Consider the following 23,596-nt stretch of genomic DNA (forward strand, 5'->3'; position numbering starts at 1 on the left):
GATTGGAAATCACTAATCGAAAAGGTAGGCTTAAAACATAAATAAATGATATATTATGTAAAAGTAGAGTATGTAGAACATAATTAAAAATCCTCATTTGGTTACCCAATCAGATAATGCAAAATTACCATGATCCAGTATGGTTACTTCTCGTTAGAACTCATTTATATTTTATTGCCATTCGTTAGTATATTCATAGTCAAAATCTGGCTAGGCTATGTAGATATGGCACAGAAATCGAGTATGTCAGATCTTATTTTACTTTTTGGTTTAAAATATAAAAGAACCTTGTTTATCCGACCATTTATCACCCTGGATTCTGGAGAAAAACTGGTATGAAACAGAAGACCAGGTTAAAGCAATTAATCATCATTCGATCACTGACTTTTCTTTTTCTAAAAAATGAAATAAAATAACACTTGTTAACAAATAAAAAATCGAATTAATGCAGGTATATCTAGGTGTATTCGATGAAGAAAATGGATTGAATAATGCGATTTTTGTTTGTGTTGTATTAACTCAATATAAACAATATACTTCACAAACAAATATGAGGTTTCCATACAAATATGGCATTAAAACATTGACGTCAAGTCGCCACCTTTATTATTATCCGATTGCATAACCTTTGAGTGTTCAAAGGTGTCTTTGATATCTCAGCTACCCTCAGGACCATGGGAATGTCCTTTCCACCACTATCATCCTGATTAACTAATATTTTTGTTTTAGAAACCCTTTTTGTCAGGTCAGTCATAATAATAAAAATTTAAGTTATACTCATTAATTAAGAAACATTTGATTCTATTCTTCTTTTCTTTTTGTAATATTACATCAATAGTGTTAACAATGTACTAAGATTTTATTTCATAGCATGCCATCTCGCTCACTCTTATGATATTTGTATGGTGCTATGTATGCTTATATGGAAGCATCACACTGAAAACTTTAGGTGAGTTCCACACCCATTAAACATGATCCGATCGGCACCAAATTTTTTTAAAATTTTTTTGAGACTAAAAGGATAAAAAATGCCCGGCACTTAAGAAAAAATATTTTTTTTCCCCCATACAACAGAGAACACCCCTAATGTACATATGTATATAGATCATTTCCACCTAACAGCATATACATATATTTTTCTAAATTGCTTGCTCAAAACATTGTTACTCCTTTCATAATAATTGAAAATTTCATATAACATTTTCTAATGAGGCAAATAATCTTCTAATGTAGAAATCCAACAATAAGTGGATGAATTCACCATTTTCAATTCACCTAATCTAATCAAAACTACACACTGTTCATCAGACATATACTATATAAGAAGTAGTAAGTGCTCAGTTTAGATTCGACTTAGCTAAGATGACACAATAATGTAGACCGACACGCGATTATCCATGGGCGTACCAAAAATGTCGTTAGTTAAATCAATGAGTTTTGATTGTCATCTCGGGTATCAGTGGCTCCCCTTGCGATAGCCATGTCGTCTAGATCTATGGAGATCTCACATGCAAGCTGCCAGCGGAAGCTACAACCCTAGATCTAAATAATACATATACCAGTTAGTCTTGATCAGTTATTATACAACTTTCAGTATGTATACAGCATTGTTTATCGCACTTTTGGTGTTTGTCTATCTGTTTTTCACCTGGAACTTTGGTCATTGGCAAAAGCGTGGAGTAAAAGAGCCATTTGCTTGGCCCTTATTGGGCTCGTTCCCCAACATTGTGTGGCCTCGACGACATTTCACTTTAGATATGCAAGAGCTTTATCTGTCAGTCGGCATTCCTAATTTTAATCATACCTTAGTACTTACCATATATAATTTCTCTTGCAGGAAAAATCGTGAGAATCAGAGTTATGTGGGCACCTATTTGATGCGCTCTCCAAAATTACTATTGCTTGAACCGAAATTAATTAATGAAGTGTTTCTAAGTGGTTTCAAGCATTTTATGGACAACGATGCTTCACGCATGGTCAACATTGAAAAGGATCAAATTCTCTGTTGCAATCCGTTTGTACTGAACGGCAATGAGTGGCGTCAACAACGTGCCATATTCTCCACCCTGCTAACCAATGGACGCATCCGCACTAGTTCCACTCTAATGCAGAGCATTTGTCAGGACTTGTGCCAATTTATTGAGAGAGGAAGTCACTCCAATAAGCCCCAAGATGCAATGGATGTGAGTAATACAAAATAATAAGGTAACATTGTATTAGTCGTACATTAACGAACGATTTTCTGCCTTAAGTCAGCTAAAAGGCACACATAGACATAGAAATATCTATTTATCCAACACTTTTTCTATGAAAGGATAAAAGGATAAAGAAAGAAAGGATACTTACGAAAGAAAACGATCTAAATTTTATCGTATTCTTATGAAACATGTTTCATTCGACGAGAAATTCAATTTACTTTCAATCGTGGTTCAAGAAAAAGTACTTAAGTTTAATTAATGTCGTAAAACGGCGTCCTTACCCTGTAATTATAATTGTAGATATTTTTACAAAATATTTTGGAGATAATTTTATACCAGTTTAAATGGCCTAAATACCTAAGATGTCTTAAGATTGCATTTTAACTGTGACTTTTAATTGTTGTTGTTCTTATTTTCAGTTAGCCCTACGCTTCACTGGCGATAGTCTATTTGATGGAGTCTTGGGCATTCAAGCAAATTGCTTTAGTGATAATCCTTTGCCCATAATTAAATACAACAAGGAGATGTCCACTGATAATCCAGGATTGGCCTTAGCTGGAGCACTAAATGGCATACTCCCAAATTTACCGAATTGGCTAAAGCCCAAAATATTTCCAAAAAGTTTTGATCACTTTTTTGTTGATCTCATAAGCAAAGCATTTAAACTGAGAAGATCGTATTATCAACAGCGCAATGATTTTATTAATCATCTGCTAGAGTTGCAGAAGAATCATCAGTTGAGTGAAACCCAATTGATATCACATGCAATGACATTCATGTTCGATGGATTGGACACGACATCTTGTACTATAGCCCATTGTCTGTTATTGGTAAAAACCATGGGATACGAACATATCTCTTGCATAGATTAATTGATAACTGCTTTTTGTTCAGTTGGGACGTTATCCGCATTATCAACATAGACTCTATTTGGAAGTTAAAGAGGCCTCTGTAAATGGTCTTGATTTGCCCAGCTATGATGTACTTAATGATTTGAGCTTTTTGTCAGCCTGTCTTTATGGTAAAATACCAAATGAATCGACTTGCTACATATTTCCATATAATGATTATCCTTCTTGACAGAGACCTTACGCATATATCCCGCTGGCGGTTGGGCATCGAAAACCTGTACTGAACCCTACACCTTTTGCGGCTCACATCATGCAGAGCCATTGATAATTAGGCCTGGTGACAATATAATGATACCCATCTATGGCCTACATCACGATCCGACCTTTTATCCCAAACCACATGAATTTCAACCCGAACGCTTTCTAAACGACGGCCTTAAAACGCTTCAAAAGATGGGCATTTTCTTTGGTTTTGGCCATGGGCCACGTCAATGTGTGGGAATGCGTTTGGGCTTAGCTCTGGCCAAATCAGCATTGGCTGCCATTGTGCTAAGATTCGAAGTGCATGTGAATCCACGCACAAGATCAGGCATTGAATTGGACCCATCGATATTTGTTGGCATTCACCGAGGCGGTGTATGGCTTGATTTTGTCAAACGATACTAAAATTAAAGATACATGTATTATAAATTATTTAACGAGAACAGTTTAAGGTTAATTAATAAAATTATGTTTTTATGATCTCCATATTCATATTATATCAAGGGAAATAAATGATGAATAATAAATGGAAATCGATATGGCTAATGTTGCCAGAAGAACATACAATAAAATAGACTAAAATACTTGATTTTCCCTTTTTTCTTCAATTAAATGCTTATGTTTTTATATATCAAACCTTGATTTAGTGAAATTAGAAACTAATTCACATAAACACAAAATCGAACCTTTTTAATTTTTGTTTTAATTAAGTTTAGCTAAAATCTTAACGCCGATTTTAATCATTTTATTCCCTCTAAAACCAAAACAAAATCCTGAAATCTCAATTATTCTTGATCAGCATCACTATCCCCTTCATTGCAAATTTATGAGACAGCTATATAATATAGTCATCTGATCTTGATGAAATTTGAGAATGTCATTATCAGCTTTATTAAACTGACATATATTAAGTTAAAGTCACTTTTTTCAACCTCTATATGATATGGTCACCCGATCCTCTCAGTAATTTGTTATGTATATTAAACTCACAAATCTTAAATTTCATGGTAATAGCTCAGAAAATGACGCAGTTATTAAGAAAGTCACTTTTGGTTACTGCCATTTCCATGGGAGCGATCCGGCTGAATCCGAAATCCCAAATATAATGAACTCATTATTTTGTAGAGTTAGTCCATTTTTAGTTGCCTTAGTTGTAAAGCGCTAGTTTAATTTTACAGCCAAACATATCTTCTCTGATGGCTTTGTTAAGTTTTAACAGTATCCAAAGTATCCCAGTCAACAACTGAAAGGGTATTATAAGCTTCGGCGCAGCCAAACTTATTTTCTCTGATAGCTTCCAAATGATTTAAAAGCATTCAAAGTATCCCAGAGAGTATCTAATTAGCTTAACTTCTTCGTAATTATATGGCATTTAAATATATCTATTGAGCAATTGATCAATTCCCTTCATTAGTATTAAGTGAATCTTCTTCTCTCCAAGACAAGACCTTGGCCCATTTAGGATAGTTGATTCCGATTGGATTTCAAGTGGGTTTTTACAACACCGTCAAAATATACAATCACACAAATCAATAAGTCACCTTTGGCCCCCTTTTATTTGTTTATATTATGGTTGTCGTTTTGTCGTTTGTCTTTGTATACCTACGTTTTGTTTGGCGGAAACGATTGCGGCAAAAGCGAACCCATAACGAAGGTCAGATTTGAATGGGAGACACAGACACGCCTCCGGCCGGCTACCTAATTAATGCGCATAGTCTATGCCTATGCCAGAGATAAGTTCGAAAGGTTTTGTTGGCTTTGCGTGAGATAAAAACAACAAAAAAAGACAGGCAAAAGCAAAAGCAAATGCTGAGCCGATACGAAAACGATAATCAAATTATTAACATATAGGTATAAATTTATTAGGTAATCATTCGGTTTCGTTGCATGCAAATGATGGGTTTTGGTTGATTCACTGAACTGAAGGAAATGCATGCAAAATGAGGTAGCGCAAAAAAAAAAATACATACATATATAACAATAAAAAAATGATGAAATTTGTTTGCTTTATAACTAATCAGTGCTAAAAAGGAAATGCTTTTTTTTCTGCCATTTAAACTGAACTAAAACTGGAACTGGCAACTGGCAATAGGCGTAGAGGTTTCGTTAAGGTCTTGGCCTGAACTTGACGTACTATCCTAGTACGAGGACGAGCCTGAGCCTGCTGTGGTGGCAGATAGCCTCGCTGAATGATTGTTTGCTGTTGCTGTTGCTGCGGTACATATTCCTGCTGATCGTCGTAGATCTTGACTGTTTGCACATGACTTTCGACACCGCTTTGGGCATTTTGTGTGACCACCTTAACAACATGATGATGACCCTGTGGCACCTCATTGCTGGCACCTAAAATCTTAATGGTTTTCACACCATTCTGATCCAAAGACTCGAGCACCTTAAATGTCCGCACAGCATGGGGTTTGACAATTTGCACAGTACGCACTTTGGAGCTACCGATAGCACGGACTGTTGGAGTTGCAGCTGCAACAGCCACATTGACAGCCATTTGGATGTCCTTGGGCATAAATTTCTGTAAGGATTGTTGAGCCTGCAAGCTCAGCGAATTGGTGGTAGACACTGGCTGAAGCTTCTGTGTGATGACACGTTGTTGTTGTTGTTGTTGTTGCTGTTGATAGTGATGATGTTGGTGCTGATGTTGGACATGACGTTGAGGTTGGGATGGACGATATTGCTGGGGTAAGGCTGTGCGTACATATGACATGGCTGGCGCATAGAATCGCGGACGTTTTGATTGTTCACGATACATGGGTGCTACCTCAATAACTTGCTGATGCTGTTGCTGTTGTTGAGGACGCTGTTGGTATTGAATACGATGTTGCTGATGTTGATGCTGTTGGACTGGCTGTGCGTAACGTGCAAAAGGTTGAACTGTATTCATATAGCTGCTTAGCGAGTGAATATGGGTAACCTGTGTGGTGGGAGGAGCTTGAGCAGCAACTGGCACAGATGTTGGTGGTAAATAGCCCGGAGCATTATATTGCTGCCTCTGCGGAGCCGAGTATATGGGATTGGCGCCTGGTATTGGTGCAGGAATGGGCAAAGGAGAAGCTACTGGAGCTGGAGCTGGAACTGCAACTGAAACTGATACTGGAGCTGCAATTGGGGCAGGAATAGGAACAGGTGCGGGAACTCGCACTGGCGCTGGGGCAGCAATGGTAACTGGTGGCAAATAACCTTGTGCTTGATAAGAGCCTTGAGCCGTTGTTGTTGTTGTGGCTGTCGAGGATGGACCAGCAATTGACAATGGTGCTGCTGCCCCAATAGCCACTGGTGGCAGATAACCTTGAGCTTGGTATGAACCAGTTGAAGATGTGGAGGTTGATGTGGCTGTTGCTGTTGTCGTTGCAATTGTTTGTGGGGCCAATGGTTGTTGATGTTGTTTCGGTTGGCCATAGACAATATCGGCTCCTTGTTGTTGATTGGACACTTGCAATTGGGATTGCAACACAACCTGTTGCTGGTGTTGTAGCTGTTGCTGTTGTTGTAGCTGTAGTTGTTGTTGTTGTTTTAACAGCTTTGTCTGTGTCTGCAGGCTATGGAGCTCTGCAATGGCTGCTTCTGCATTTTCTGGCTTAGTAAACTCATAACCATCTGGTAGAACGCCAGGATGACTGATTGTTGCCTGTGTGGGTTGAGCAACGGGCAATGATTGCTGTGGTTGCTGATAGACAATCGGTTGTGGTTGCTGCAACAGTTTTGGTGACTCATAGCTAGGTGGCAGATAATCTGGAGCACGATATTCGCCAATAGCTGGCTGCACAGAAGGCACTGGAGCAGCATGTTGCACGGGAGCAATGTGTTGTACAGGAGCAACTTGTTGTACAGGAGCAACATGTTGTACGGGAGCCACGTGTTGTACGGGAGCAACGTGTTGTACGGGAGCAACTTGTTGTACAGGAGCAACGTGTTGTACAGGAGCCACTGCTTGGACGGGAGCAATGTGTTGCACGGGAGCCACCGATTGCTGCTGAGTCAGCGATATTGGCAACACATCAGGATTGGCAAAATCATAGCCTGGTGGCAAATAGCCTGGAGCTTGATATGATGTTGCTGTTGCTGTCGCTGTTACAGTTGCCTGAGCGGGTGTAGTTGGCTGCAATTGTTGCTGTTGAATGGGTTGCTGTTGGATGGATTGCTGTTGAATGGGTTGCTGTTGGATGGATTGCTGTTGGACGGGTTGCAGTCGTGTAATTTGATTTGCTTCAGGATTGTTAAACTCGTAACCAGGGGGCAAATATCCAGGAGCACTGTATTGAGTTGAAGCTGATCCAACCGCAGTTGCACTTGTGCTGCTGCTAGAAGCGATGCTGCTGCTGCTGCTGGTGGTGCTGCTGCTGCTTGTCGATGGTGGCAAATAGGTTGGACCTTGATAAACTTGTTGTTTCTGCTGCTGTTGTTGTTGTTGGGATTGCTGTGGTGGCAAATAATCGGGAGCTTGGAACACAGACAAAGCTTGGGTAACGGCACCACTGCTACTGCTAGAAGCAGAACTGCTACTGGTGATGGGTGGCAAATATCCTGCAGCCTGATAGCTTTGTTGACTTAATTGCGTTTGCTGTTGCTGATGGCCAGTAGGTGGCAAATAAGCGGGAGCATTATAGCTTTGAGGCTGTTGCTGTTGCTTGCGTTGGAAATCGTGCTGATAGTTGGATGGAAATGGTACAGGCACAGAGGCAGCGGGAGAAGGCGATGGTGCAGCAGCAACTGTTGCAGTCGTATCAGCGAAACCTAAAAAGGATACATCCAAATTATCATTATCCTGTTGTTGTTGCTGCTGTTGTGGTTGTTGTTGTTGCTGCTGTTGTGTCACTCCTTGAGGTGGCAAATATTGATGACTTTTGCCCTCATAATGATTATGAACTTCAAAAATTTGATATCCAGAATTTCCATAGTTGCTTTCCTTAAAATATTGTTGTTGTTGCTGCTGCTGCTGCTCTCGCAGTTTTAGCGATATATCCGCATGACATATTCCACATAACAAGGCAAACGCCAACGAGATTCCAAACAACTTCACCATTTGAAAATGCAATAAAACAAAAAAAAAAACAAAAAACAACAACAATTATTAAACACAAATTGTCACAAAATCCTTCGCAAATATCATTTGATATATATTTATATATATCTAAAGTTTACAGATGTTTCATCTATATATATATATATGTTTTTTTTATCACTTCACAAAATTTTGTTTGTTTTCCGTTACTTACATTCATTTTCACGTTGGTCGTGCTTGAGCCCTCGATGTCCAATCGTTCAATGATGAACCATCATGACCTGGCCACGCATTTTATACAAAGATACCATAACAACCACAACAACAACAAAAAGTAAGTAAGTCCATCTAACCATCTGCCATTTCCCCATTGATTAACAGCAGCAGCAGCAGCAACTGGCAACCAGCAACAAGCAGCAACGCATCTTCGTGTTACATTTGGCCAATTCGTGGCTCTGACTCTGGTTTCGGCCTTTCAATATTAATTCGTCTATGCCGCAACACCTAAATATACAAATAAATACGCATTTCTTGTGGTTGTTGCTGTTGCTGCTGCTGTTGGTATTTGTTTTCTCTTGTTTCTTTCTTTTTCGCACTGCTCTTGTTGAAAAATGCAGATTTCATCTTAATTTTATTGAGTTATTAAAAAACAAAAAACAAATGCCACAATAATAAACAAGTTATGAATTTGGCAAAACAGAAAAGCATATCGCCAGGGCGGATATCAAAGTAATTAATACACACACCACAAATCAATCAGTAACAACATGATGCAACTGTTCTCTAGTCTTCAGTTAGTGTGGAGCCATTGCATAATAATAATCAACTTCCATATAACCCAATACCCTATATCTGGTAAGTAAAGATAGGGTGTTAGAAATTCGTGTACAGCATCCGAATTGGCCATTTTGCATAGCCACAGACATTGGACACAGACAAATTAAGCCCGGCTCTTTGGTTTTGATTTTCTGATTTTCACATTTCGAAAGTGTCATGAAATAATAAACATTTCTCTGTCATTGCCTGAAACTGACGAAGAAGAAGAAAACAAGAAATGATTATTATATCATTAGCACTGAACTGAAATGATTGAATGACTGATTGGAGACCAGACTGATTGAGTGGGGAGGGCCGTTTGATAATTTAATGAGACAGATAGCCAACCAACAACTGTTGGCAGGCAGTTGCAATCTGATCCCTTTGCCTGTTTTCTTTTTGAATATTGATTTGGCCAACTTAATTATATATACAAAACACGTGGCCTGTCTGATAAAACAAAAAAAAAAAAGAAGAAAAATATTATGAGGAAAAAGATACACCAACATTTCACCTAAGCTACCCAAATAATGTTTGCCTTTGGCTTGGGTTTTGGTTTTTGGTCTTTGGTTTTTTTTTTCGGATTTTGGGATTGCGCAAAAATGTTTGAAAATCATTAAGATAAATTTGAATATAACCCTCAAGAAATTGTGATAATGATGATTAAAAGATTGAAGAAAATTAAAATATGCATACATACGTTTATTCCATATTCAAATAATTGTAGCTTAAAGGAGATCTTTTCAATGACTGTCATAGACTAAAAATGTGGGCAAAGAAATTATAAAGTTTTGGGCAATTTTTGTGTACCTTTAAGATGTTATTTTGAAACCCATTTGGAATTTTCATATGTTTTTAGAGACATTATATAGAGAGTTGGAGTAAATGCCTAAACGACTTGGTGATAGGAAATCGTAGTTGATCAAAATTTGGGCTTGGCACATAATAAAGTTACAGTCATTTTTATTAAAATTTGCTGATGCATCCATCAGTAAGTTTTGAAGATCAAGTAAACTTTGGAAAACATAAACTGCTTAATTTTTTCCCAAAATGTAAGTTTTGTTGCTATTTTTAGAGTTTTGTCTCAAAGGAACTAAAAAAAGTGCCAAATAAAAGCAAAGAGTCGTACCCTCGCCACTTTCCATGGTACTTTTCCCGCCTAGAAGTTCTATACCTATTGCCAAGCTGTTTATTTAACATAGTTTTCCGATTTTGATAATAGCATAAGACGCAAACAAAAGTTTTCCTGACTAACGGTCAAAAGACCGATCGTTCGTATGGGAGCTATGCATGTATATGATATAGCCATCTGATCTTAATGAAATTTGACATAGTCATAAATAAATAAATTAAACTTATAAAGACTTATTTTTGTGACAATCGCTATAACGAAGATATTGAAAAATCACAGAATCTGTAATGAGAGCTGCTCGAGTTAGCCAAACCGGTTGAATCTGAGATATAATCTATCCAATTTATATCCGCTTCGGATGCAAATAAATCATTCGACGGGGAATTTTATTCACTTTTATTCTTAGTTCAAGGAACCAAGTAGTTTAGTTCAATTTTTAATTACATATCTGTGGCTTGCAGTTTATCTAAGTTTTGCTATATCTACAACTTCTTCGAAGAGTTCATACTTGTATCTGTAATGTTAAAGATTTTAGCAAAAACGTCTTCAATATATGGCCAGCCGAAAAGGTGTATTTTTTGTTCAAATCAACCTGTAGAAAAAATGGATGTACAATGTCCATATAGAGTTTTTTTTAGAAGTACTACAAGGACAGACTTGGACGATAGGTGCGCTGAAGTGATTTTGTACTAAATAGGGTTAGATCATATTTTTCTGAGTATTTTAGAACTCTTAATAAACTCTAAGCTCTTAAAAAATGGTTTCATTCTTCAAAAAATGGTAAGATCAACGGAAATGAATTGGGATCAAAATAAGGTGGGCAAGCAAGCGTAAAAAGACCAATTTTGATAACGTCTTAACATTATCATATCAAAAAAACATAGACAAAATTTTTACAACATTTTTGGAGTTCACGTATGTATATTTTCTTTATTATGAAAGCTAATAATAGTATCCCATGTGGTACTAGATGTGTTTCTATGTCTATTAGGATTCGTTTAAACATTTAAGAAATTGCCATTAACTAGTAGAAGTTTAAAACTTTAAAAATAAAAAACTTTAAAAAACTCATTTATCAGAGATACCTTGGGATACCTTGGCTAAAAGAAGATTTAGACAATATCATGTTGTAGGTACATTACACAAATCAGTTGTCGTTTGAATTAGGCTGAGCCTCGATTAATCGAAAATCTTATAATCAAGTTGGTGGATGAGGATTGCTCGTGATGAGATGACAGTTGTGGTTCCCATGGCAACCACTTTAGCACATTCATTTCAATTCAATAGGCCATAATCAATAATCAATAATCAATAAGCAATAACAATATCACTTTCCCCTCACTCATAAGTAGCTACAACCTTGACCCATCTATTGGCTTTAATATGTTATGCATACTTTAGACGACCGCTAACAAGTTAGTCAACCAGCCAGCCAGTCAGCCAGGCAGCCAATCAACCTAGTCAACTAGCCAGCTAGCAAAAGATAGTTCAATAGATAACTGACCAGCCCAACTGGCATCAACAACAACAGGAAAAACCAACAAAGAGAAAAAAAACTCATAAAAATAACAAAAACAATAAGTAAATTGACAAACAGAGCAACAAACAAGGGAGGGCTGGGCTGGGCTGTGGTTTAGTAGAGAGAAAAAGACGCGGCCCAGACGGACAGAAAACATAATTGAATTGTCTATCCAAAAGAAGCAACAGCAACAACAATAACAACGATAAATAAAACAAAAACAAAAAAGATTCAACACCTATTAACTAGATAGAAACAACAGCAATACACATAGCAACAACAAAATTATTATAAATGTTTACTTTTTGTTTTATTTATTGCACATTTTTTATGACAGTTGCCCAATTGTTTATTCTTTTTGCATTTGTATTCATTCACATTCATTTATTCAATCAATTTAATTAGCATTTGAAATGAAAAGTATCATCTTGTGGCCAATAATAAATTAATTTCATGTAAAACATATATCTCGCCTATTAACAAATATTGGTTATGCCCGATTTGCATAGCAACAATATATACAAAATACATATACTTACATACATACATACATATGTATATGCATATTGATATATTAACTCTTAGTTGCATATGCATATCGGTAAGCCAATTTATCAAATCGAGTAGCAACTTTTAGCTATGGACCAGGCCAACGATTAAGACAAATATTAACAAGAGAAAAAAATAAAATTCCCCTGGAGGGCTTGCCAATGGGCCAAAAGAGAAATGTCGAATTCTATATACCCTATTTATAAACTTTACTCAAGTTAGGTGAAGTATGATCAGTAAATTTTTAAGGACTCTTTCACTAGACTCTGATCCTTTTGATAAAGTTTCTGGCCTACACAAAACAATTACTTTTAAGCTGGTTATCGATCGAAAATTTCCAATTTTTTATCCTGTAAGGAAATTTGAAAAATGATTTGTTTTCTTTTCAATTGATTTTTGAAAATCCAAACAAAAAATTGCACTAATTCTTATACATAACAGATTCTTTTTCTTTGGTTTTCTACATACCAGACAAACTTTTAAGCCAAGATCGAATATACCTACATATATACCTACCTTTCTTGCAAGGGTATTGAAAGGTCTAACAAATATAGCTTTTTATGCAAAGACGGGAAGCAACAATAACATGGGAAATTCCATTGGGCAAATGATGTAGGCATAGCTAAAGGTATTTATAAATGAAGATTCAAATTAGTTAATATAGAACAATGCAGAAAGAAAATAGAAATCTCTTTAGAGATACTAATATACTTTAGATATTATTCCACATTTTCTTCAAATAGGATTTCTAATTGCCTAAATTGTGAGAATAATATTTTCAAATTAAGAAAATAGTTAAAAATATTAACTATAGTTGATATAGCAGAAAGTATACGAGGGCACAAAAATTCAAATTTAACCATACAAGTTATTTCCTTTTACAATTTAAGAACATATTTCCAAACTTTTTATAATTGAAGGGCTCACAATTTTTCAGCATTGCAGGGCAAGATATTGAGCCTTGACGTTGAACTTTAATTTTTAAACAATTTCTGTGATTTCTGAAAAAACAACGCCACAAATTGCAATTTTTAACAAAAAATGTTGTGAGTAAATTTTTTTTCTCTAACGCCAGAAATATTTTTGAGGCTGATACAAAAGACCGATAAATGATCTCAAAGTGTGGTAACTTCGAAAATAAACTTATATTTATTAAAAATCAAAATTTGTCCAGAAATCATAAACCAAATCGTAGATTTAATCAATTTAGTAGTTCAAAGTCACAACAAATTTCTCTTGTTTTTTTCCTTCTAACTTTTAATTCCTATGACTGGTTGATGTATTTATTTCCCCCTAAAAATAAGGGCACTTTTTTACCAATTAAGTATAAAACAACGTTACAGAGTTTGATAGAGTTTGAATGTTTGTTTAAATTGCTAGTATAAATCGTATGTACATATAAATACTTAAGTCACTTAACCTTAAGCCTCAATATAAGAATGAGCAACTTCATTCGCTCAAGGTTTAGTTCGTACGCATTGATATATCATATATGTTGATTTTTCATGATTATTATATTTACATATGTAGATTCAGACCAATTATGGATATATCTGAGATTTATAATATTAGGAGTTATTTATAAATGTAGCTATTGTCCGAAAATCTCTTAAGCTTTTTAATTTCTTTCACAGAAATAAGTTCGAATTTTACTCAAGTCAACACAAGCAAACTGAGTCATTTTTAAAGATGATTTATTTGTGTGGTAAAAAGAGTCAGATTTAATGGTCTTTTAACGTATTCAAAGTGGCTATGAAAACTTTCTCACAGCTATATATTTAGCTTATTTGATTTTTAACCAAATTGATAGACAAATAAATAAATTTACAATTTTTGTTTTTAATTTTTCAAATTTATTTCTTTTTCTTAAAGTTCTGAATTATTTGTAGGTAATTTTTATATAAATTTCAAAACGAAATTTCATCAAACTGCCCTCTCTATGCAAAACAGGTTTTCTCTGACGAAGTCAAATATTTGATTACTAATTGATACATAAATTGAACAAAGGAGAAATTGTACAAAATCAAAAGCCAAATGTTTGATACTCTTATGAATGAGATTTGACAACTTATAAGGTGATCACTCCTCTTTTGATTTGAAGCAAATGAAAATGTCGCCTTCTAGTGGCAAACAGCGATATTGGACATTATTTCTGCCTCCTATTGCACATCCTTATAGCCCAGTAGATGAATTGCAATGAATAAACATGCATACATCGATATACCCGATTGTGGTTAGGCTAAACAAAAAATCATCTGAGGCATCATCTCCATCCATCCGTTTGAATAGAGAAGCCGCAGCCAAAGTGGCGACTTATCAACAAGTTTTTGGGGCGTTTCAGTCATTTGAGGCGTGTCTCTGCTTAACTTAATATTTAGCTAGCTAGCTGAGACGGATTTTTCTTCATTTCGAAGTTCCGGTGTATCGTTCATTGGTTAGGGGGCATCATCATTAACAACATGTGTAACTATTATGCCATGGCAAAAACTAAGAGGATTTTGAAATTTAATTCGCATAGTTTTGCATACCTGAAAGACGAGAGAGAGAGAGAGAGAGAGAGAGAAAAAGAAAACAAGAGCGAGATTGGCAATGTGAATCTCAGCACTTGTGAGTCTTAACGGAAAGCAACTTCACCAATTCGGCTTGAAGATTACTACGATTAGCATCCAACACATCGATTGGAGGATAAAAAGTGCTTTGATCTACTTGAAACTCATCAACGACCCCGTTTCCTCTTAAAGATCGTGCAAAACGTGTTCATAAATGATTGCATTATTATGTGAAATTAGATGTATATTTAATTACTATGGCAAATTGTTTAAATACAGACATTTGATTAACCCAATTTTTGACATCAATCATTAATCGATCGATGGAACAATCGTTCAGTCCTTCAATACAAAACACTTTGCCTTTCACTTGACACCAAAAAAAAAAAAAAATACCTAAAAAATGCGGCTAAATGTAAAGCATTTTGTAGGGTCTAAGCTAAAGATTAATTAAAAATTTGCGGCTAATACAAATATTTTGCAGAAGCAACAAAAATATATATGTATATATATATGTGTATTGTTCATGTATAAGGCAAATAAGAGAGAAATACATATGTATATGGTAAATATGTTTAACAAAACATCCATAAAAGGTTCAAAATCATTTTCAGCGCCTAATTCAAACAACAGTTAATAAGATTTATTGGGCTTTCAGTTATGGAAACATCTGTCAGACAAATATTTCTATATTTGCATATCAAATATTTGTGAGGCGTAGAGTAGGGAAAAGTATGCCATATTTGTTAACAATTGATTAACAAAAATATTTAATATATCCAAATCGGTTATGCCATTTAATTGCCCAATAGGGAAAACATAAATATCACATCGAATTGATTTTATTCGATTTAATATTCAAAAGAATAATCAATCTTAAAACAATGACCAAACGACCAAAAAGTGCTGCATCTGCATTTATTCGGAAGAACATCGAAAGAATTGGGATCTGAACTGTTAGTGAAATAATAAAGGTTCGGGATCAAGGCATAAAGATTGATTACTTTTCCATTGTTCATATTGGTAATTGTAAAGGGGTTATCTTATAAACAAGTACACAAAAGTATTGAAATATCGTTTTCTAAGCCAAACTTGGGCAAATATCATGCACAAATGTCATAACAAATGTATTGTTAAATACATCCTGCATTTAAAATCCCTCGTACATGCTGCTTAGCAAGTATATTTTACTATTTATTTCACTTTAACAAGGTCAGGAGCACTCTTTTCCTAAATGATATGGGCAAATACCTAAAAATCATCCACAGGACATTATCGGACCATTGAAATAGAAATAAATTTTACTTTCTGATCTATCAGTTGAACTATACTTAAGACAGATCTGCATTCTATACAATTTGGATAGCCAAATTTCTTATCATCGTCTTGGGTAGTTGACAGCATGGTTGCTTCTGCCGACATGCCACTGCAGTTGGACAATGTACTTGAAGTGGACACCACACTGTTAACACTGCTCTCTGCTTCCTTGATGGACACTGCACTGCTTACGCTCATCTGACTTCCAACAGAGATTTGACTGCGTGGTCCCAAAGAAATGTCACTGGGACTAGCACTGGGAGTGAACCATTTACTATCATCCATCAGGATCCTTTTCACATCCTCCACATAAGTGCTGGCGCAGTAATATTCATTCTTCCTCTGTATGACACCAGACTGGGTGGAGGTCTTCAAGACATCAACCAGCTGCTTTTCTACCGTTTCATGCTTCATCGGATCCAGGGTCTGCATTTCAAAGTGAAGATAAATCTGCCACGAAGTTTGCGGCTCCATCTGCTCTCGAAGGAATTGCAATTTCTGGCATTATAACAAATGAGAAGAAAAATAATGATATTCACAAGAAAAGTTGCTACTAATAAAATTTCAAAAAATTTCCAAAAATCAGAAAAAGATTCGTACTGGACGACGACTTAAATTGAAATGAGACTACAAATGTATCCAGCTCCTGACATTGACTTTAGCGAAAGGCATGATAAGTGACGGCAAAAGCAAGGCCAATATGACATTTTCTTCGTCTTGAATCTATGTTCCACTGTGCTACTTTGATTCCGTTTGCAATTTTGATTTTGTTTTGTTTTATTTGGGATTAACATTTAAACAATTATATCCCGTCAAAAACAAAAATTTCGAAGCCAAAAAGAGATATCAGTTTGGCCTTGCTTTTTCGTTCACTCATCATGCCTTCGCTAAAGTCAATTTCAGGAGCTGGATAGATTTGTAGTCTCACTTTATTGTAAGTTAGTCTACAATACGTATCGGTTTTCTGGCTTTCCCCTATCTTGATTATATTTTGTGCTCTTAAATTTATTAAAATGGAATTTTTTGTAGACGAAGCAAAACTTGTAGAATTCCTTCGGCAGCAGGTGGAGCCGCAACACTTGTTTCAAATCTTGGAGCATTTCAAGAGTCAAACCCCGGAAGAGACCAAGTGGAGCACGATAGTGCAGCAGCTGCTTGAAGTCTTAAAGACATCAACCGAGTCTGGTGTAATTTACGAGGAGAGTACATTTTACTTCGCCAACACCCATGTGGAGGACGTACAACGGATAATGATGGATGAAGATGATTGGTTCATTCCCAGTGCTGGCCCCAGTGAGACTTCTTTGGGCAGCGCCAACCCACCACAGGTGCCTACAGCCATGGCAGCCAGTAAGAGTCCGGAGTCATCAACGAATTCAGAGTCCACCTAAAGTGTCCAACAGTAGTGGCATGTCGGCACTTTGTAAAGAATGCAGATGTGTTATAAATAAATTGTATAGTTTTATTAATCGTATATGATTTATTTGTATTGAAGATAATGTCCTATGGATATTTGGTATAGTTTTAAGTTTTTCCACATGTCATTTCAAATAGAATTCTTTTATTCTGGTTCCACGTTCGTAATGAACGCTTGAACTGGGTTGGCTGATAAATATTCTGTAAGATCAACTAGTCAAGGTAATGAACCAACTGTTTTTATTGTCTCCAACCAACATGTTACATCTACTTAGATACTCTTAGTCATGACCAGGTTTGTTTTTCCTATTATTTGTTATAAAATATATAATATACTTTAATTGTCAAAGATTTGAAAATCTTGATGGACCACAAACTTAATTGGTCTAAAAAGAAACTCTTATTGGTATATTCTTCCGTCCACCATTCATAAAATTAAATAATAATTAAAATTCATGGACCATCCGTTGTGAACAACGCTCTGCTGTCGATTGCAGAGTTGTCGAATGAAGTTGCTGAGCCGAGATATAAGGATATAAACAAATTACGTCTCTCATCAACACCCTTCAAAACAGGACAACAAAAGTTACAACCTTCAAATAAGTCGGTTGTGGTTTATTCTTTCAAAAGAATATTTTCTGTAATATACTAAGAACAATTTTAAAGTACAAGCAAAATTATAATTTTATCTGCAAATTTCGATATGGCAAAGTATATTATTTGTTTCAGGTATTTATATCCACTAATAACCCTTCATTCCAAATAAACACGAGTCTACACCACTTTTTGTTACCAGAACATTCAATGTTCGTTCTAGTTGAAACTTGGCCAACTAGTTATCTAATTCCCCCTCTTCATTCGCCACTGCTAAAAATCTTGTAATTGCGAACGATATTTTATATTTTAGGTGAAAGATTTTATATATTATAAAGAATTTTTCAGAACCCTTTCAGACTGAATTATTAAAATTACACTTACGCAGTGTGGGCTGATACAAAATGGTGCATAAACCAAAATAAAACCATAAATACATGCTCCTCTACTTATTGTGTAAAAAATCCCGCGTACATGCTGTTTAGCAAGTATATTTTACTTTTTGGCTCTTACAAAGTCAGGAGCACTCTTTTCTAAACGATATGGGCAAATACCTAAAAATCATCAACCGGACATCAGACCATTGAAATAGAAATAAATTTTACTTTCTGATTTATCAGTTGAATTATATTTAGGACAGATCTGTATTCTTTACAATTTGGATGGTCAAATTTCTAATCATCGTGTTGCCGACATCGTCTTGCTTCTGCCGACATGCCACTGCAGTTGGACAATGTACTTAAAGTGGACACCACACTGTTAACACTGCTCTCTGCTTCCTTGATGGACACTGCACTGATTTGACTGCGTGGTCCCAAAGAAATGTCACTGGGACTAGCACTGGGAGTGAACCATTTACTATCATCCTTCAGGATCCTTTTCACATGCTCCACATAAGTGCTGGCGCAGTAATGATCATTCTTCCCCTGTATGACACCAGACTGGGTGGAGGTCTTCAAGACATCAACCAGCTGCTTTTCTACCGTTTCACGCTTCATCGGATCCATGGTCTGCATTTCAAAGTGAAGATAAATCTGCCACGAAGTTTGCGGCTCCACCTGCTCGCGAAGGAATCTCAAAATTTTAGTCTTGTCCACTAAAATGTCAGTCATTATTACAAATGAGAAGAAAAATAATGATATTCAAAAGAAATGTTGCTACTAATAAAATTTCAAACAATTTCAAAAAATCAGAAAAAGATTCGTACTGGACGACGACTTAAATTGAAATGAGACTACAATTGTATCCAGCTCCTGACATTGACTTTAGCGAAAGGCATGATAAATGACGGCAAAAGCAAGGCCAATATGACATTTTCTTCGTCTTGAATCTATGTTCCACTGTGCTACTTTGATTCCGTTTGCAACTTTGATTTTGTTTTGTTTTATTTGGGATTAACATTTAAACAATTATATCCCGTCAAAAACAAAAATTTCGAAGCCAAAAAGAGATATCAGTTTGGCCTTGCTTTTTCGTTCACTCATCATGCCTTCGCTAAAGTCAATTTCAGGAGCTGGATAGATTTGTTGAAGTTGATCTACAATACGTATCGTTTTTCTGGCTTTCCCCTATTTTGATTATATTTTGTGCTGTTAAATTTATAAAAATGGATATTTTAGTTGATGAAGTTAAACTACTCGAATTCCTTCGGCAGCAGGTGGAGCCGCAGCACTTGTTCCAAATCTTGGAGCATTTCAAGAGTAAAACCCCGGAAGGGACCAAGTGGCGAACGATACTGCAGCAGCTGCTTGAAGTCTTAAAGACATCAACCGAGTCTGGTGTAATTTACGAGGAGGGTACATTTTACTTCGCCAACACCCATGATAATGATGGATGAAGATGATTGGTTCATTCCCAGTGCTGGCCCCAGTGAGACTTCTTTGGGCAGCACCAACCCAACACAGGTGCCTACAGCCACGGCAGCCACTAAAAGTCCGGAGTCATTGACGAATTCAGAGTCCACCCAAAGTACATTGTCCAACTGCAATGTCATGTCGGCAGAAGCAACCATGTCAATTTCCGAAGACGATTAGAAACTTGGTTATATAAACTGTAAAGTATGCAGATGTGTTATAAATATATTATATGTTATAATCGTATATGGTTTATTTGTATTGAAGATAATGTCCTCTGGACGATATTTAGTCTAGTTTTAAGTGTTTTCACATCTCATTTAATTCTATTCTGTTCCCTAAATGTTCTAAATGTTCTGGTAGATCAACTGGTCGAGGTAATGGACATTTATGTATCATTTTGATTATGTCATATTATGACATCTACTTATTGTTAGATTGAGAACTTTCTTTTACTTTTTCTGATTTGTATGTCACGTGGCTTTTTAGTGGCAAAGCCTTTCCTTGCATCGTCCGGGATATGGTGGAGGGGGGATGCCGGTGATTACGGTATTGCCATGTTGCATACTTGTTTATATAATGCCAACGCAGCATTTAAGCCGTTAAGTAATTAGTGAGGGAGGGTTGGCAGTTTGGCGGGTTGACTGCGAGTCACGGCAAAGGCCTTCAGTAAGTACTTCAGTCCAGCATATTTTTTGGCAGATTTTATTACAAAGAATGCTACAAGGATCAACAGTTTGAAGATGTAGAAAACTTCATAAGCGAGCGATCGCCACATCAGGTGGAGGTTAATCCCAAAATGTATGTTAAGGGCAGATGGAACCATTCCCGACCCCATAAAGAATATACATGACTAAATCGGCTCGGCTGTTGATGCTGAACAAGAATATAGAAACTTTATGGGGTGGGGAACGTCTCTTCTCTTCGTTACAAACATCTGACCAATTTTAGTATACCCTGTGCAAGGGGGAAAAAACAAAAAGAAGCTTTGTATATTAAGTACAATCCATGCCGATCCAAGCCCCTTGGCTTGGTGATGACGAAGCAACTCTCTCTCCCCCCAGCACTCAACACAATGCTGCTTCTTCGTTTCTGCATACTCTCACTCCGAGTGCGTCGCCTCGATCGGTCAATTGGTCTTCTACATCGCGTTTTTAGGTGCCCTGCAGCTTCTTCCTTCTTATAAGGATGCTACTAAGTTAAATTTTAAGCCATAAGCCCGCTACTAATATTTATAGAAATAAACTGAAATTTAGGCAAATAGTAGGCCGTCTGAACTCGTTCTGGTCGATTTCATTATCGTTGTTACATTCTATATAGGTTGACAACATTTTTAGGCTAAAATTTCAGTTAGTAAACTAATAAAACAAATTTTAGAATTATGACTACTTCGAAGTGCCAAAGCTAAAAAGAAAACGTCTGTCTAATGCCAAAAGATCGCCAGGATAACCCGCAATGGATAGCTTAACTTTTTACGTGAGCTTAAGGAAAATAATGGCGGCCTTTCGCCCCAGGAGACTGTCCGTATAGGAGCAAAGGCTTGAAACCGACTAAATTCAATTAATGGTAAGAAATTCCTAAAGTTAGTCCATGTTTTTTTTACCTTGTACCTTTCTTGAATTCAACCAAAAACCAAAGGCATCGAAAAGCAAGTGTTTTCAAGATGAGCCTTGTTCATATCCTATTGTTGACAGGAAGACAACACAACAAGAAAGAAAACCAGAGGGCCGGGGCTAACTTCGACCGCGTCAAAGTTTGTATACCCTTGCAACTTTTTTGGTAACTTATTCCTTACCTATAGCCATCAAAGTGGAAAAACGTTTAAGCTAAAAGGGCTAATGTATCCGAAAGAACGGCCTACAATCTTAGCATAGGAAATAACGAAGATATTGATCAAAGTCACTGTTTTCCACCGATCGTTCCTATGGGAGCTATATGATATAGTTACCCGATCCTTATCAAATTTTGCACAGTCATTGACAGATATATTAAACTAACAAATATTTAATTTGAAAGCAATCGCGTCAAAAGTAACGAAGTTATTGAGGAAAGTCACTGTTTTCGAAAGATAGTTCTTATGGGAGCTATATGATATAGTCACCCGATCTTGATCGAATTTGGCATAGTCCTTTATATGTGTAATTAACTCAACAATATTAAATTTCATGATCATAGCTCAGAAAATAACGAAGTTATTGAGAAAAGTCACTGTTCGTGACTTTGCCATTTGTATGGGAGCTATATGATATAGTGATCCGATCCGGCTGAATCCGAGATATACAACGCCTGCAGTATATACAAGCCTACATGCAAAATTTCAGCTCTGTCTTACGGTCTAGGAGGAGTTTGCGTTGATCCAGACGGACGGACGGACGGACATGGCTATTTGAACTCGTCTCGTCGTGCTGATCATGAATATATATACTTTATATGGTCCTTCTATGCGTTGCACACTTTTGACCAAAATTAATATACCCTTTTTGCAAGGGTATAAAAAGGCAGAAAAAACGCTAGAATAGTCGTCAGAAAATACGCCAAAAAAGACGCAAAAAAGACGCCGGAAAAGACGTACATATGTAAAAAAGAAGCTTCCCTAGTTTAGAGCTCAATTTTTAAATTCATTTTCAAAATTCATTGTTTGCCAAATGTGAGTCAATGAATGGTTATAAAAAGTTTGTTTTTCCGATACAAAACCAAATTTGAGGGGCACCAATCGCTAGGTTTATTATTATTATTATTGTTGGCCAGTTAATGAATTGCTTTCTCAATTGGATTCGATGCCTCAAAACATCTCTTGCTTGGTAGTTCCACAATGTTCCCGAAAAGATTAGACGACGTTATGTAGTTTTTACATTTATTTGCGTCCGTCGCATTCGAGTTCTCTTGGTACAGTAAATTCTTAAAGTTATATGCTACGAGAGAGAGCAATTCAAAGTACAATGTCAGGGGAAAAGCAAGAAGAGAGCAAATAGTAATGCTAGATTGAATTCTCTTTCATTGCATTTCACCCTATGGGTGCATGGTATAAACAAATCCAAGATTGGCCCTTTAATGCAAGATACTCGAAAGAATCGCTGTATTTTGTTGGCCAATAGGAGTTACAAATTTACTTAAAGGAATGTACTTTTCAAAGTAGATTCGTTGCTTTCATTTTGGCATAGCAATTGTTTGGGGTATATAACAATTGGTTAGGGGTATATAACAATAATTGAATGTTTTCGATGACGTCATTAATTATTTATCATTTGTCTGGGTCACCTACTTGTAGACTAGAAAATTCGGAAATTAGATTCATAACTATACATACAAAAAAAACGCATAAATCTATCCATGGCCTTGCGCAAATTTTTATACTGGTTTTTTTTTTTTTTTTACATTATCCATCTTCTTTTAAACCCTTTCGTTGTTGCTCTCTTGTTGTTGTTGTTGTTGTTGTTCGTTAAGTGTAAATTAAACTGTCTAATAAATTATTGAAGCTCCGCTACCAACGTACGCTTCAAAGTTTAACTTCAACTCGAGCTCCAAGT

At 36.2% G+C, this 23,596-nt stretch overlaps 3 protein-coding genes and 1 long non-coding RNA gene across 4 annotated transcripts in view; 3 read left to right on the plus strand and 1 right to left on the minus strand.

Moving 5' to 3' along the window:
* The first annotated feature begins 1,595 nt into the window (after positions 1-1,595).
* LOC6652819 (probable cytochrome P450 28c1) lies at positions 1,596-3,807 on the plus strand. Its single transcript, XM_002075437.3, has 5 exons — positions 1,596-1,774; positions 1,838-2,183; positions 2,618-3,028; positions 3,093-3,219; positions 3,282-3,807. The coding sequence occupies exons 1-5, from the start codon at positions 1,596-1,598 to the stop codon at positions 3,713-3,715; spliced, it is 1,497 nt and encodes a 498-aa protein (XP_002075473.1). The 3' UTR covers positions 3,716-3,807.
* Positions 3,808-5,363: 1,556 nt separating this feature from the next.
* Positions 5,364-8,345, minus strand: LOC6652820 (chromatin modification-related protein eaf-1). The gene is made up of 2 exons (XM_023181440.1): positions 7,215-8,345; positions 5,364-7,082 (listed from the first exon to the last, which is right to left on the minus strand). Exons 1-2 carry the CDS (start codon positions 8,343-8,345, stop codon positions 5,364-5,366), a joined length of 2,850 nt encoding a protein of 949 aa, XP_023037208.1.
* Positions 8,346-17,120: 8,775 nt separating this feature from the next.
* LOC124460530 lies at positions 17,121-20,274 on the plus strand. The gene is made up of 2 exons (XM_047011545.1): positions 17,121-17,476; positions 20,063-20,274. The coding sequence occupies exons 1-2, from the start codon at positions 17,220-17,222 to the stop codon at positions 20,247-20,249; spliced, it is 444 nt and encodes a 147-aa protein (XP_046867501.1). The 5' UTR covers positions 17,121-17,219; the 3' UTR covers positions 20,250-20,274.
* A 1,073-nt stretch (positions 20,275-21,347) lies between these two features.
* LOC124460532 overlaps positions 21,348-23,596 on the plus strand; it is a 5,889-nt gene continuing 3,640 nt past the window's right edge. The window contains exon 1 of the long non-coding RNA XR_006954446.1: positions 21,348-21,635. This is a non-coding gene — a long non-coding RNA (uncharacterized LOC124460532). The remainder of the gene's footprint in view (positions 21,636-23,596) is intronic.

Source organism: Drosophila willistoni (genome assembly GCF_018902025.1).
Source record: "Drosophila willistoni isolate 14030-0811.24 chromosome XL unlocalized genomic scaffold, UCI_dwil_1.1 Seg142, whole genome shotgun sequence".
Lineage (NCBI taxonomy): Eukaryota > Metazoa > Arthropoda > Insecta > Diptera > Drosophilidae > Drosophila > Drosophila willistoni.